At 28.5% G+C, this 17,896-nt stretch overlaps 1 protein-coding gene across 3 annotated transcripts in view; it reads left to right on the top strand.

Annotated features, from left to right (window-relative positions):
- Positions 1 to 17,268, top strand: part of LOC134834147 (complexin) — a 96,431-nt gene extending 79,163 nt beyond the window's left edge. The window contains exons 3-5 of one of the 3 annotated variants that reach the window (XR_010162147.1): positions 8,016 to 8,148; positions 12,655 to 14,664; positions 16,940 to 17,268. Coding sequence is in view for 1 of the 3 variants with exons in the window: in XM_063848713.1 (XP_063704783.1) it covers positions 8,016 to 8,148; positions 12,655 to 12,728 (207 nt within the window). In the remaining 2 variants the exon portion in view is untranslated. Of the gene's footprint in view, positions 1 to 8,015; positions 8,149 to 12,654; positions 14,860 to 16,939 lie in introns of those variants that run through there. The other 2 variants (XR_010162146.1, XM_063848713.1) reach the window with 2 other exon arrangements.
- The last annotated feature ends 628 nt before the right edge of the window (positions 17,269 to 17,896 follow it).

Genomic DNA, 17,896 nt, shown 5'->3' with positions numbered 1-17,896 from the left:
GGATTGCATATCAAAGTAAAACGTAGAAAAAAAGCTAGCAAAACCACGTCATGTGGTAAATTTCATCCCACATTATCTCGTCATAGTAATCGTGGTATGAAACGTGAGTGAATCACGTTTAATAAGCAGCATCATCATCATCGTTATTATTATGATAATTTTATCGGGTGTGTGTGTTTGATAAGGAATTTTATATAATTTTTGCAATCTAATGTTAAATATCTGAATACAGCGATTTTCCTAGCATCGCTTGTGATGTAATAATAATATAATAAATTATTATGTTATCTTAGCTTTGTGTAATTTTGCATCGCATGAAGTTTTTTTTTATCACATTTTAATGTTATTTTGAAAAAAAATATGTACTGTCCGTCCGTCCGTATGTCGTATTTTTTTTTGCCATTTGCTAATTCAATCCTTTCATATTGAAGTAATCAGCTGTCAAATTTGACAAAAAATAATTCATCAATTAGAATTTCACATGTAGAATGTAGAATGTGAATTCAATATTTTAAAAAATTTAACCTTTGGAAAATTTTTAATAGATATTTTTCTGTTAGGAAAATTCGGAAAAATCGAAAAATCTTCAATATTTTTAAGTTTAAAAATTTAAATCAACTGGAAAAGTTGAAATTGGTTGAAAACTCAAGGAAAATTGAACATCATTGAAATACGATTAAGTTATTAGTTTGAACGAACAATTTCGAATCTCGTTTTATTTTATAAATTTATCATATACCAAGGTTAAATGATGAGATTATTAAAATTTAGCACACAAAAAAGATTTTTCGCTTTTTATGGTATTAAGTGATTATGTAACGTGGGTTGACATTTTTTTTTCTTGTGCGGTTCGCTCGTTAGATAAATCAAAGAAAAAGCGGTGCTTTGATGTTTTTTTAACGCATGATCCGCAAAAAAAACTTTTTTTTTAAATTTAAATTGAGTATACATTTGCTCAAGAGATCCTAAACTCAAACACATAAAATAAACCACTGAAATTACTTTGTCTAGATTGCGGTCTTCGCTGCACTAAATCAAAATTACTTGGATGGGATAATAAAACCTCTAAAACCATCATAAAATGCATTCATTATACAATACCTGATGGTCATAATATTACATATTCTACGGAGAAAATTTATGCAATTTACCTCACTTAACTAGAAAATTTATGTTTCACTAGACCTGCATAAATTTTCTAATGAAATGGAGTGGAGAGCCGCCGCCCGACTGTTCAGTTACGGTTTTATACTTCATTTTGTCTCTGGTTGCACTTCAACAACAGCTGGCGGAAAATTTTATGGATGTTTACGGGAGATTACGGTTTTTGGATTATGTCGCATGTCGACTTGCAGTAATTATCGTACGATTATGATGATGATGACGAGGAAGGAACTTGTTTAACATACAGCTTAATTGAGGTCAAATTGACTCAAGTAGGGAGTCTTGATATGATTGACTCCCTAACTAGAGTCAGATTGATTTCGGTTTCTGGCTAAACATCATCAGACAAACGAGTGTTGCCGAGAGAAGAGATAACATAAATACCGTAATAACGACAATTTTCATGCAGATACAAAAGGAGAAGACAATGTTTTCTCAATAGAGCTTCCTTTTGTTTAAGACGACTAGAAAACGTCACAAATGTAAGTGTTGTTTTGTGAGATGAAAATCAGCTTTATAAATTTTCGACTTTAAAAATTTGTTTAAAAAAAATATTTTATATTTTAAAAGAAATGATCGATTTTTACAGTATTTAGAAAATTTAAAAAAAAAAATTAAAGTTTTTTAAACTTCGAAAAAATTTTTATTTTGTTAAAATACTTTTAACATTTTATTATATTTAAAAAAAATTTTGTACAATAAATTAAATTAGCTTAATTTATTTTTTTAAAATTTAATTTTAAAAAAACTGAAAATCAAATTTTTAGAAAAAAAATGAGAAAAAAAATTTTAATCTTAAACTTTTTCTTTTATTACAATTAAATAAATTTTATTTAATAAAAAATAAATAGAATTAAAATAAGTATTCAAAAGTTAGTTATTTAAATTATATCATTGGTTTAGTTATAATTTAATAAAAAAAAGTCTTCTCAAAAAAATTTCTCATTTTTTCAACTTTTTTTAATTTGTTGTTCAAAATTCCTACAGACTTTTTTGCCTTTACTTTTGGATAAAAATTAATGACAAAATTAGGCTTAAATGTAAAATTCTTAAAATTCTTATTAAAGTTTCTTGACAGTTTTCTCTTAAAATCGCAATTAAGATAATATTTGACACTTCTTTGTGACACTCTTCGATTGAATAGAAACGAATGAAAATATACGCAAGGAGATAGATAATAAAATTTATGTCTTGTTAAAATTGTCGTTTTACGGAGAAAATCTTTGTTGGAAAAAGTGATAGGAGGGAACGAAAGCAGGAGATGAAATCAGTGTAGTATGGCACTTAATTTAATTGCTTTCCCTAACTCAATAAGATAAACTTTTAGAATTAATTTTACTTTGACTCTAATTATTGTTAGCAGCATAAAATCGAAAAACGAAATATATTCAACTTTACACCTCGTTCTCTTATCCCCGCAGCCAAAAAAAAATAGAAGAATGGGGATTTTTATCAGAGTTGTGAACACAAGAGATTCATCTACTAAATTGAAGACTTGCTACAATAATAATAGTAAAACATGTTTGTGAATTTATCTAAATTACAAACTTGTTCGTGTTTATTTTTTTTTGTCTCTCCAAAAATAAGGATTTCTAGTAACATCGGTGGAGCACTTTGGGAATTGAAATGATGGCACATACCAAAAATAACCCAACGTATCATAAAAAAATGTTTGCGACTGTTGTGAAATTTTTGTGACATGACAATGTTGTTTATATAATTGTTGAGGTCTCATTCAAGAAGCATCGTTTGTGGTCCACGAGCAATATATTACAGCTTAGATGAGGATCAAAACGGCAACATGGCACACAATGAAATATTTGAAGACGAATTGGGAATACACGACACACAAAAACTAAAATAGCTGCCGCAATCCTCTTACGTTCTGTAAGCTCGTCATATTTATTTACAACTTCTTCTTCCACAATTTTCATGTAACATGCTCTTTTGATCCGCAAACACAAAGACTAAAATTTTAATAATGAGCAGAAATGAAGCTTTTTCCGTCAGTTTACTGCGAAAACGTACACAAAGAAATTCTCTTGTTCGTTCTTTTAGGCTATTGTGAAAAGTTGTACGAGATAATTTTCCGCGCGCGCCATCCTGTCGACTGTCGTCTTTTTGATAAATAGAATGAAATAAGACAGAGGAGGATTTTCCAAATTACTACCAATTATTTTATTGCTTACTCTCTTGTCATTCCAAGAGTGCCTTTTCATTTCAATTCAATAGAAGAAGAAAATGAAAACAAGAAACCAAGTTTATTTTGTATTCCATTTCTTTAAATATTGAGAAGATTTAATTATTTCATTCCATGCCTCAAACTTTTTTTTCTTAAAAACAAAAAAGGGAGAAAAAAAGAATAGTGACCTTATTTAGTATCACAAATTACTTCATCCTACATAATAGATGAGATTTCGATAACAGCTCAGATTTTGCACCAACGAAAAAAAGATATCCATTAAATAAATTATTTGGAAAAATAAAACATAAATTACCGAAAAAAATAAAGGAAGTACAAAATTTACTTTTAAAATGGTGTATCCCACCCGAAAAATTTATTCCGGTGGCCTGATTTGATTTTTGGTAATAAACGTCAGATGGTAGCTGCGCGATAAGAAAAACAGGATAAACCTTTTCACCTTTTTTTTTTTGCGTAATCGTAAAGGACCATTGATCTAGATTTTGTGTTCTCGTATGTTGCGAAAAAGGCTTGTGACACGAAGACAAATGTTTGTTATTGTTTTTCTTTCTATTGTTCATTGTTTACATAAGTAATGAATATGACACACACGTGTCACAACCGCCAACGTTTTTCAGATTTGTATCGTGGAAATTTGTAACAATTCAACGCAGCCTTGGTGTATGTGACATCCGAAAACTTTTTGACAAGATCTCGTGTAGTTTTAAATTAAATTTTGTGTGTCTGTGTCATTTTTCATTGAAAAGTTTTGAGATAGGAATGATGTGTGTTTTAAATCAAGAGTTGAAAAATCTTTTTAATTAACTGTCGCGAGTTAGAGTTTAAACGTAATGAATCTTTTTTCGTCAATTTGTTACCGGAATGAGAAATGAGCTTGAAATTTGTTTGTAATTTTATCTCACGGATTGAAAAGAAGTAAAATAAACCTATTTGGGGGTTAATTTAATCCCAGTGAAACGGTATGATCTGAGGGCCTTGGGTTTTGAAAATAAGGCCCTCTAAATTTTCAAGGAAAAATTTGCAATTTTCTTTTTTTTATCATCTTTATTTATGAAAAACAAAGATGTTTTACATCAAAATTGACCTGTCGCGAATAGCATAATTGGTCTAGAGACAGAACGGGAACAAATAAATAAAATTTTTCGGGACGACATTAAATAATTTTCCGGTTTTCCTTTAAAAAGCTGGCGATTATCGGAAGGGCGTCGAATTTCCTGGTTCCTAGGATGTCACGTATGGGGGTGTTTTTATCGATTTTTACTTCTTATAGTTCGGATGCCAGGTCGCCTATCAGCAGGTGAAAGTCCCACAGAAGATGGTCGTAGAGTATTAATAAATTTTTGTAGTAAATAATTGGGCTGTCACCCTAAAATGCGACAAAACCAAAAGCCAGCAGATAAATAACAGATAATTAGACGAAGAAAATCTAATAAATGAGTTGAAGTAACAGCTTTACAATACATCTTGGGACTCGTAACAAATGGTTCGTTGGCATCAATAAATAAATACGGAATCACTTAAATCATAAAAACTCCTGCCTTGTTGCCTCCGCATTTTATTTCAATATATAAATTAGTGTCATATAAAATTATATTAGGGTCATATATTCAATTTGCCAACGAGTACTTGCGAAATATTTACGACAAACGCGGAGATAGCGGAAGAACGATAGACACGTACATCGCCCGGTGCCGGTCTTAATTCCTAATAAAATCAGACAAAAGCTGGACTACAAATTAAATTAGCCGTTGTACATTATTTCTAGTTAGTGGCATGTTCCTCTTTCCGAACATATTGACATGGCGACATGAGCTGTGTGAGCAAATCTATTAATAAAAGGATTTCTCTTCTCCTGGTAAAAACACTCGTTTTATGATATCATCTGTGTTTACTTGTTGGTCGCTGATACGAGGCACTTTACTAACCATAAATAGCATGATGATTAGAGTATTGACGGTTGTAATGGATATGGGTTGTCGGAACAGTGTCTAACACTGAAAGAGATGATCAAAGGTAGTTGTTCACATATTGAATAACATGCCTAACTAAGGGGATAGTCAACATCCATATGGTGTTTAAGCTTTTTTCAATTAAGTCACTCGTTGTTAGAGTTTCTAACTACTCGACTATTTTCAATTCTCAGTTATCGAATTTTTGGGACGGAGTTCATGAAATTTGCGATGGATTCCGACGAAGGGGGGGGGATTTTTAAAGTATTTCCGACATTGTAAGCTTTTTTGTCAAGTTTCTACTCAATTGAATTTTTTTAAAAAAATTTTCACGAGGTTCCATTGCAATTTGAACTGTAATTATTCCCTTTTTAGTGAGGGGAGGGGGTTATTAAAAAAACATGGGGGGGAGGCATATCACCCGATATCAGCATTTCATCGAAATATAAATGGCATGACATTTTTTGATGGTTTTGTATTAGTTAGGCCTAAACTAGTCCAAAAAACCTAAATTTAAAATTCTGGAACGAACCAAACGGATTTTAAACATTTTTTAGTTTATTATTTTGGGTTTATTCAAGTACCTCTTTGACATACCCGATCTCACTAAAAATACATAGAAACACTTTGGTTCGTTCTAGAATTTTAAATTTAGGTTTTTTAGACTAATTTCTGGATTCCAGCGATTTTCGATTATGGGGAAGGGTGGGGGTCAAAATGCCTTTCTTATCCGACGCCATTCGACAATAACCGGTTCCCCAATTCTGGAAACTCTTCTGGAATTTTTCATTAGCTTTGTAACCAAATTTGTGTGCTAAAAGCATAAAACGATTGAATGGAATTGATTTTCCAGTAAAAAGCAATCAATTTCTTTCATGATAGATATCGTTGAATAACTTACCATTGAATCATCATATCCAGCTATTCACAAAGGATATTACAGATACAGTTCCCGTTTCATCTGGTCATCTGTTGTGCAATTTGAAAAGGAAAAAAAGCAGAATAGTTCTTTTCTCAAACTTAATTAAACTTCACACAGTAAGACGAGTAATAAAAGTCGTTTATTACTTCAATGACACAACTTTTGCATGCGAAATTCCTTGCTTCATCATCATCATCTACCTCTCGTTCTCTTAGAGCACCAGATGATGATGATGATGATAAAGGAAAAAAAAATCATTACACAACTGCTTCCACGTGCCATTTTAGGTTACTGTGCTTTTATTGTGTGTAGCCGAGTGCTGACAGCAAACATTCATGTATATTTTTTCCCGTTACGAGCTTTCTATGTAAATATTTCAGTGTGTTTTTTATTTACTTGCGTTCCTTCTTTTATGACGAGGAGACGCCGACGACGAGCGATGATGGCAACCATAATTGCTTTTGTGTGTTGAACTTTTCCATGCATTTTATAGCATTCTGCGGGAATGGGAACACTTTGTGAGTCTCGGGCGTGCACACAATAAATGCGATTTTTTCCGAGGGAAAAATTTTAAATGAGAAAAACATGAAAGAATTAAAGCACTTCACATTTTACTTTGTATTGTGCGGCGGAAAGAGTTCAAATGACAAAGTAGAACATTTTAATGTCACCATCACCGCACATTATACAACTCCAAGTCGAGTCATTTAATTTAATTTGCTTTGCCAAATTCCAAAGTGTTTCAATGTGAAATGTTAAATGCTCTTGAGTAGTTCATTAAATATTTTTGGTGTTGGGAATTTTTTTCTCTGACAATTTAATTACTTCCGGCTGACATCAAATCGGAGGATAATTAAATGCGTGTCCCGGTTGACTTTAATTAGTGATCCGAATAGAACGAAAATAAATACTTTTTGAACAATTGAGGAAAATAAACTTTTAATTCATGATGAATAATTTGATGAGTTTTCCTCATTTTGCAAATGACTGGTCGATCCATTGACATGTAAATGAGTTCATTTTGCAAAAATTGAGTTTCAATATCCATTGTGCTTCCTTTTTGTGTATTTCACAATAGAAAAGACATTCAAAAACTTTCGTTGAAAGAAACAGCTTAACCGCATTTTCAAATTTTGCACAATTTGCAAAATTTTCCTAACTTTCCAATTTTTCATTTGCGAGTTTTTCATGATTTTTTCGAAGTTTTCCACAAACTAAAAAAAATTAATTAAGAAGATCCTAAAAGTATCTCAAAATTGTATTGGCACGACATTCGGACGGACGGACAGACAGACAGGACACATATTTTCAAAATAAATTTTGAAATGCGGTAAAAATTAACACAACATTACCGCACAATAGCGATAGTTGTCTATTCATCGCATAAATTTGGTCTATCAGATGTTTGTTCATAGGGTTGGACTGTTTTGCGGTTTTTGTGCCTCTACGTGAAAAATGGACGAATATTGCTTTTTTGTGGGTTTCCTGTAGCAATACAAAGCTTCGTGAAAATCCTTTTATCTTCATAAAATGAAAATGTTTTGATGGATGAGTATATTTTTTTCTCTTTTAGTTGAAAAATGATGATGAACTAAATATCTAAACTTTTGGCATGGTAACCAAAGTTGATTGCATAAAAAATTCCATTAATACTTGTATCAGTTTTATTGCATCTCGACACACTCTGGCAGCAACAACATTTTAAAAGCAATTTATTTTTTTATTACGACAATCATTACATTTCCACGTTTCTCTTATTTTTTTTCTTTCTCCACAGTACAAGATCGTGAAAAAAGAGGAAATCGTAGAACAAGCACCACCTGAACCAGATAATCCACTAATGAGAAAGAAGAAAACACCTGAAGAATTGGCTCGTGAGGCAGAGGAAGCTGAGTTGGATGATTTTACGAGTAAGTACGCTTCGCGTAACAGCCAACTTAAAAGCAGGAAATTCATGTCGTTTTGTGATATTTTTGTGATAATTTTTAAAGCGGAAAATATTTGAACAAAGTGCGCGACTATTTGCTCCTATTGGCATGATATTTTAATCAAAAAGTGCACTTTGTTCAACTATAAAACTAACTTTTATAACTCTTTTTAAACTTTCTATACTCTTTCTCTGTTCTTTTTTTCCATACAAAAGAAATCTAGGAATTTTGTGTACTCGTACTTTTTTTCTGCTGAAAACTTTTTTACTTTTATGCTTGTGTCGCACTATCTCTCTGTCTCTCACTGTGTCATAATAATAATAATAATGGAAAATTTTTAATTTAGAAAAGATTAAATTAATTATCGTCACAATTATCTCTCTCGCATAAAATTGCAAATTAAGAGTTTCATTCGTTCGGTCGCACTCAAGGCAAAGGAAAAGTTTATCATCAATTCCATTGACACTTTAAATTTTTTATGTTGGTTTGATCATAAGGTGCAGAAGGAATTTTCATTAATTTTCCCAAACATTCTTCGAAATTGTTTTTGAAATGAATAAAATAATGATAAAAAGGACACGAAAAAGAAAATATTTCCCTAGCGTGTCATCGATAACCATCAATCATCGGGAGTCTTTTTAAATGGACCACGTGCTTCCCGAAGGTGTAATACATTTTTACGTTCTTTCAAAAGAAAAAAAAAGAAACGTAAAAAATTATTTTTGTAAAAAATTTGCAATTTTAGTCTGCGCCAAAAAAAATATTGAGCCAAATAAAGAATCTTCTCACATCATTTAAAAAAATTTAAAAAAATTAAAGATAGGTATCTCCTAGAATTTAAAATTAGATCTAAAAATACAAAAACTTAACCATTTTACTCAGAGAAAAAATATCCCATGAGAGAAAATACGAACTGAAATGCAATAAATTAATACTGAAAACTTAAAAGGTCCATTAATGTTTTTGAAATTAAAAAAATAATTATGATCTTTTCAGTATTTAGTTTTTTTGCACTTCATTTTACATTTGATACTTGCGGAAATTTTTGTTCTCGGAGCAAAATGACTGTTTTCGGTATTTTCAACAATTTTTTTTTTCAAAGCAATTGAGAGAAAACGAAAATTACTCACGTTCCGCTATTTCCACTAAGTTTTTTCAAATAAAAATTCATTAGTTAGACATAATCCTAAGTAGAGAAGGTCGCCGAGGCGAGAAAAACAAGCATACGACAATAATAAACAAGTTGTTATCTTCATGAATTTATCTCAAAACTGCTCCATGCGCTTTCCTCACCTTCCTCGATGTTTTTTTTTTTGCAAAAATATAAAAGCTGTAAAATTAAAATAAAATGCCGTTACATTGTTCATCGGCTCTAAAATAATATTCCATGGCACCGTCATCCTCACAATGAGGAAGGAGAAAAGAAGCGTGAAAAAAACACAAGTTTTAACGTGACAAAATAATCATTAAAAGCAACTTTAGTCCGTGTTCATTTATTTTTACTCTTGCTGGTGGTTGACGACAAGCAATGATGCATAATGGACGCTTTTTATGACTTTCTGGCTTTAACGTTCCACCATGGCAAACAAAATGCTGGCATTAATAACCATATAATCCAGATAATTTGTCATCAAACGCCTTCCTTCTCCGGCCGATGTTTGTTTACTCAGTCAGTTAAAGATGATAATTAACACCTGCCTTGTCCATTTTTGCTACTCTGCCGGAAAAATAAAAAAAAAGTGTACAAAAAAAAATTAGGCTTCGTTCTTTATAAAGACAAAGTATACAACATCTTATTCTCATTTCGTTTCATTTTATTCATTTTTATGATCATGTTTTTGCCATAAACTAAAAACAACAGAATTTTATGTTATCTTTGTGTTATGCTAAGACGTACATGCAAACAAAAACATTGTTATTTTCAAGACTTGCCTCGGTACTTCTTTTATATTGATCGTTAAATATTAATCTAATTAAAGCGCTTAAAAGCCTTTTTTATTATTATGGGCTCACAAAGTTTCTTTTTTGTACACAAGAAAATTCTTTGCGGGGGAGGCATTTTTGGACACATGTTTCCCTCGTTTGTTAGAATTATTTTGACTTCATCTTTTGAAAAAAAAAAAAAAATACCCGAGCGGGATTTTTGCGCTTAAAATGTTACTTGGCGAGCTCATTTTCAATCATTTGAAAAACTGATTAATAATTAAAAAGTTTGTTATTCCACATTGGCGAGAAAAAGTGGTGGAAGCTGCACAAGAAGAACTTCAATTGTTTTTTTCATAATTAGCGAATAAACCAACAATAATGAAGATAATTTTAACTTCATCTACAACATGCAGAGTGGATGAATGTTAAAAAATAGAGAACAATAATAAAATAGAAAAACATGAGGGTAATTATTTATAAACTTGAGCATAGAAGCCGTAAATTAAAAAAAAAAGTTTAACTTGGACTTTTAAGCTAGGTAACCTTTCTGGCACAATCGGATTTTTTTGATTTTCGAAAAATCTTTAAAATCGTAAAAATATTTTTTATTTTTAAAAATAAATCAAAAATTTTAAAATATTTTTTAAAAAAATTAAATTTAAAAAAATTTTTAAATAGGAAAAAAGTTTTTAATTTTTTAAAATAGAAAAAAAATAATATAATTTTTTTCCAAATATTTTCGATTTTTTTATTAAAATAAATAGTTCATTTAAGATACAAAAAAAAATATTTATTTTTTTTTATATGTAAAGGTTAAAACAAAATTTAAAACTAAAATTAAATTTAAAAAATAAAGACGATTTTTGTGTAATTTTTGATTTTTTACCTCGTGAAATAGCAAAATTGTTACATATTAACAAAAATAATAGTACAAAAAATCCGAAACACAATTAAATCAACCCAATGTTTATTTATTGGCTAATGCTAATTAAAATTGCATAAATTTTTGTGCTCGTCGATGAAAACTTGTTATTTTATTTTTTTACCATAAACCAAAAATATACAAAAGAGGTAAAATTCATCAGTCTCCGTTGAATAACATTGCGGAATAATAATAAAATTGCTAATGAATTGTGCTTATCGAGCAACATTTACGAGCGGTAGTTTTGCCGTGCATGTGCCGAGAGAACGAGTTGACATCAACGAAAAATAAAACAATGCAGAGTTGAAAAATTTATATGAATTTCATCGCATGACACCTCAAAAGTTACCCAAATTTGTACAGATATGCAACCGAATTTCATCCAGCAATGTTCAACGATGAAAAGAGTGCAGATGGGATTTTCCCTCACAATTTATCTCCCAACTTTTTAATTAATGCCAGACAGCACGAAACGACGAGTACAGGATGTTTTATGAGATAGACGTGTTTCAAAACAAATGTATAGATTAATTTTAACACTGCAGAAAAATAATTATTATACAAAAGAAAAAAAAGGAAAAAACAAACAAAAAAACAGAAAATTGTCGTACAAAACATAAATACATTCATATTTTAATATAAATGTTCAAAAAAAAATAATCTTAATTTTTTTCACAAACTTTTTTCTTTTTGATGTCACTATCAACTGTCTTCATCTATCTTTCTTTCTCTCTTACCCTGTTTCTATCTTTTTTACTATTTTTCATTAATTTTGTGTATTCACGTGAATTTATCGGTGGTGGAAAAAGTGTTTTTTATTCTCGGATTTATTTCCCGAAATTAAATTTTAAATTTTTTAAAATAAATTCAATAAAATAAATTTATTATAACTTGTTGATAAATGTTCTATTTTTATGTTGGATTAAATAAATTTAATTCTATCAACCGTAAAAATTGAACATTTTAATTGGAAATAATTTATATCAATAATAAATAATAACTTCATGAGTCTTTTTATATTAAAAAAAATAAATAAAAATATTATTTTAATTTTTACTGTAATCAAAAATCAAATTAAAAATCACATTTTTTTTAAATAAAAAAAAATTTATCAGTTTAAAAAAAATTATAATAAAATCGAAAACTAGAATCCCGCACTTTTTCCACCTCAGATATTTGTGGAGTAAATTATCAAACGAAAAAAAATCAATTTTCAAGTCATTTTAAACAATACTGAAAATTTACACCACAACAACCACAAAAATACAAAAAAAATCAGCACAACAAAAAAATATTCATGTTAGTTATTGTATAAATTTATGTTACTGCCCTCTCAAAAGTACCTCCCGCGTTGATTATGGCAGAATGCGGTCCCGCATAATTTGAACGACGGCAACTGTTATAATCAACCACCCAATCAAACTATTTACCCTCCCCATCATCAACTTTATAACAAACAAACAAATTGGCTGCATTGCACGTTTGAATAGTCAATGGTCGTACAAAGAAAAAAATAAAAAGTTTACTTGTGGATGCACTATTATTCTTTCAATTCTTAATAATAATAATTTTAAAAATATGTTAATCAACTGGAAATATCACCAACTAACTTCTACCATAATCAACTTTTTTCTTTACAGAATTGAAAAACTCAATAGAAACACAAGTGAATGAAATAAAAACACAAATTGAGAGCAAATGTGTTTTGCAGTGATATGTTTACATTATTACCACTTATCATTAATTTACAAATATCATACATTTTTTTGTTTTAATACATAACTTTATTATAATCATTAACATAATAAGTTCAATTTATTCAACAGTTAATTATTAATAATTAAAAACATTATACAATAAAAAAAAAAAAAAAAAAATATTTGCATAATTGCGTTCATTCCAATTTAGTTATTTGCTTTTGTATTTTATCGATCGTTTCAACATGTTATAATCCTGAAAAAAAAATGATTATTAAAAAAAACATAAAAAAATAAAAAAAAAATTGTTATCTTAGTCATGTGAACGGTTATTATTATTATTAATAATTAATAAAAAAAATTATTAATGAATAAGTAAGCATTAAGTAATAATAATAATAAAAAAATATATTGACTAAAAAAGTTAGTATTAGCTGAATTAAATTATATTAATATCAATTTAGTGTAAGCACGAATAGAAATTGATTTGCGATTCTAATTACATATGTATATAAAGTCTCTTTAATCATAAAAACATATAGTGCGGTGTTCTTGAACACCCACCGAAAATGATTTTGTGAATAAAGTTCTTTCTTATACATAGAGCTCCTCATTTCTTATTCATACAACAGAGAAAAACACAGAAACACATAAATTTACACGAAAAACAGCTAGAACGGAAAAAAATTGATGAGGGTCCGATCGAATCGATGTCAAGACAGAAGCAATTTTTATTATATTATATTAATTAAAACAAAGAATATATTATATACATAAAATATATACAATTCATGAAAAAAAAAATACTAAACAAAAACAGACAAAAAAATTAATATTGTTAGAAACATATATGGTTTGACAGCTTATTTTCACAAAACACCGCATCATTGTCCTTATTATATTTAAAGAAAAAAAAATGCATAAAGAAGCAAATAATACAAAAAAAAACATGAACCAGCAGCAATGTATCTGGCATTTACATGCTAGAATCTAAAAAAATACAACGATCAAAGAAATTAGAAAAATATTTGGTTAAATTATTTTTTTTCTTCATTCTTAACCTTTCTCGAATTATTCGAATAAAAAAAAAAAAGTTAAAGCGGAAGCAAAGCAAAAATAAACCGAAATTAAATATCATTATATTATTGTTAAATAAAAAATTAATCATAGAGTGACCGCTATTAAAAGAAAAAAAAAGTCAATATGTGATCCACAATTGCATTATAATCGTATGTTCTTTGTTTAGTTTCCAAAGTAAAGAAAACATATAAAAAAATTAGTAAAATTCTATTGTAGTAGTTGCTATAGATAACACTTACACTTTCCTGATGCTATTTAGCCTACATATATATTAATAATGAAAGCTCTTTTAGTAAAATTGAGGTGTGTGTCGAGTAGAGAGGTGCGTGTCATGGATGTTGCTGAATTCGCCTCTGCGAGAGACACAGCGAGCTCACACACACCACAAATCTAAACACTTACTATAACTATCATTATTATTATTATTCTATACTCTTATATAGTCCTATATATTATATATAATATAAAAGAATGGCGTTATTTAAAAAAAAACACATAAAACAAAAAGGAGTTATACAATTATATATATATATAATAATTATATATTATGTACCTTGTCGTGCAAGTGTGAGACAAGAATGCATATAATTATAAGTAAATTGACAGAGTTATTATTAATGACTATTAAAGAAAAACAAAAAAAATGTTATATTTGTCTGCTCCCAGTTAAAAAAAATATGTTTTATTTATTCCGCATTTCAATTTGGAGGTGTGCAAATTTCGTTGGTCTCCTTTGTGTCGCCTTTAATACCTTAATATAATCTTAAAAGTTAATTTAGGCTTAGGTTTAGCGGGCAGGCACAAGCAGCCTTCTTAGACAGATGATGATATATTAAATACGACATCAGTTGATCATATCATACAATAATTCAGGTAAGACACTGTTATGTAATTAATTGTAAACAAACATATATCACTAAATGATTAAGCAGTAGATGATAAAGATGTGTTCATTATTATAAGATAAAATAACATGCATAACTTATCACACGAAAAAACTTGACTTGAACCGAATAGCAGTGAGAATCTAAATTCTAAATTTAAATAAAAACAAAAAAGTCTACATTTACATTATATCATACATGGTTTAAAAAAAATATTTAAAAAAAATAAGGGGAAAAAATTAACATATTGGTTTCCATTCGGAAAGCTTTTTCAAAATTCACTCAGCTCTCCCAGAAGGTCCCAAAGGGTTTCTAAATATCTTATAGTAAATTCTAAGCACAGAAAAGTATTTCATGATTTTGGGTCTTGAACCTTACGATGGCCTTTTAACAGTCCGATACGCTAACCACTGAATCAAGCTGATTCCCTGATTACCGTAATGTAGATAATTCTTATGGAAAAGAATCCGTTACAAATTCAAAAATTGCTAATAATTAATGAAACATCAATTTTGAAGTTAATAGAACAATATTTTTCCATTAAGTTTTGGATTTTTATAGCAATTTTTTAGACAAATTTTAGGTTATTTTTCATAAAATCAATAAATTAATTAATAAAAATTCATTAAAATAATTCATTCTCAAAAATTTTGTTCAAAATATGGAAAAATTTCAAAATTTCTTTAAAAATTCAAAAGTTTTACGTAAAAATGTTAATAGAACGGAATATTTTTTTCCATAAGAATTATCTACATTACGGGGTCAATTTAACTCCTAGGAGGTCTATTTGATCAAACTTTTCCGATTTCGTTAATGAGGTGATTTTAATTCGTAGCAAAAACCATATTCTTTTTTGGCAACTATTTTTTTTTCAACCAACATTCTGATTTTTGAATTGGGAACCAAAATTCGACCATATTTAGCTTTTAAAAATCAAAGATTTAATTGCCATACCAATTGAAAGTGAAAATTTTATTTTAATATGAATTACAAAAAAAGGAGTGATTTTCAAAAATCTATAATTTATTTTAACAGAATTATTTTTCACAAATTGAGACTTCTAGAAATATTTCCTTTTTGATCTTAACTCATCCTGAAGTTTTTATTACCATGGCAAACAATATTTGGTTTCAGGACGAAATCGGTTACCAAATTGAGATTGATGGTTGATGCTTAGTTCTTAATTGAAAAACCAAAATCATGGTTATAATTAAAATTGGTTGCCATAAATAAGTTGTCAATATGATTCAGATTCAAAAACTTTGGTCAATATCCCAAAACTCCAAATTTGCAACCAATTATTAAATTTTTTCCCTTGGTTTTTCAAATATTTTTTTAAATGTATGCTACATAACACAAATAATGTGAACACAAATCCAATTATTATTTTACTCTTTTACTTGTTTACACTTGGGTTACTCTAGTTTTTCCATTTCCAATTATTTGCTTACATATTTGGTACAAAAATTGCAAAAATTCTCATTTTTTTACGGTATGCTAAAAAAAACCTGAAACAACATTTTCCAATATAAACATGATTGAAATGCATTGTAATCTATATTCCGATTATTTTTGCACATTGGTTTGTATTGCCAAATAACTGGAAATGTAAATATAGAAAAAGTTCTCATTTTGGGAAAAATTGAAAATTTTGAGTTAAACTAGAGACGGACAATTGCATCATCATAAAAAAATCCAAATGCAATCCGCTAAAAAGCTTTGAATAAAAATGAACAGAACGCGAAAAATCGCTAACTTAATTTATTTTATATTTTTCGAGTGCATTTTATTGATGCACTTCGGTAAAAATAATATGAATTTGTTTGAAATAAGAATTATTACAAAAAAATCTCGTCAAATAATTGCTTGAACACTCAAAATCAATCTCTTTTTCTTGAAACGACAACTTTTTCCATCTCAATTTATTTGAATTACGGTCTCATTCTTCTCCACAACAATACATCATCATTTCGATACTATCATTATTCTCATAAAAACTTTTGTACGACATGCCACAACCACAAATATCAAACCATTTCTCCTTCCTACACTCAAATTAATTTGCATTCATATGCATTTTCGTTGCCATTCATTATATTTTTCATTCTTCTTGTCTCGTCTACTCATATCATTCTGAATCGGATGAAATTTAAATAAAAAAACATGTTTTATTCTCTTTTTCTGTATCTACAATAAAAATTTATATATTTTTTTTGCTACATACTTTTCTATCTCTTTTCTCCTTGTTCTATCGTATTTTTTAGTGAGACATTTTACAACAACAACAACAACAAAAATAAAGTACACAAAAAACTACCCAGAACAACTAGAATTATTATTACAACAACAACCAACAAACAACATCAATGTGATAGAGTAACGGAGCAAACATTTAGACAGACATTGTGTGCGGTTACGTATTTGCTAAAATGCGGACAAAATTAATTCTGGAACGAAGGAACGAAGAAAAAAATTTGCATGTTTCATGCAATTTTTCTGTTGTTACTTGAGAATTACACCACAGAAAAAAAAACACAAGACAAATAAAAAAAAAATAAAATAAATAACAAAATGATTAAACACAGAAAAAATTGAATGAACAAAAAAAATGTAAAAAAATATCGAGAAATAAAAAAATAATAATAATTCAAAATGAAAACAAAACATTCAAGAAACATTTTATTTAATCTTTCCTTTTATTTGTTGAAGCTTTGTTAAAAAAAATTAATCCAATTTCCTTTTTTGTCGCTACTATTTTTATTTTATTAAATTTTTTTTTGAACTCTTATAAATGTCTTTTGATGTTAGGAAATAAATTATATTAATTGGTGTTATAATTGGTGTCTTAGCTGTTTGCTGATTGTTGGAATTAAATGATTCTATTCTGAGATAGTGTAGGTATCTTTAATGAAAAAAAAATTTTTTTTTTTTGAGAAAAGGGTGAGTAAATTTTAAAAAATCGGCTTCATTTGTTATTTTTCGATTAAAATTTATTTTTAAAAATAATTTATTTTTTAATAAATAAAATTCTTCCAATACAAAAAAAAAATTTAAATTGATATAAAAATGAATTTTGAATAAAAATTTAAAAAATAAATTCTTGAAAAAATATTTAATTCAATAAAATAAGCTAGAGCTCTTAATTTTTGTAACGAAAAATTTATTTTGATGTAAAAAAGGGTATTTTACAGAATCCAATAAAATAAAGAACATCTGTTATG

Source organism: Culicoides brevitarsis, chromosome 3, assembly GCF_036172545.1.
Source record: "Culicoides brevitarsis isolate CSIRO-B50_1 chromosome 3, AGI_CSIRO_Cbre_v1, whole genome shotgun sequence".
NCBI classification, from domain to species: Eukaryota; Metazoa; Arthropoda; class Insecta; order Diptera; family Ceratopogonidae; genus Culicoides; species Culicoides brevitarsis.
The sequence above is the reverse complement of the archived record's forward strand: the minus strand, read 5'-3'. Positions and strand labels throughout refer to the sequence as shown.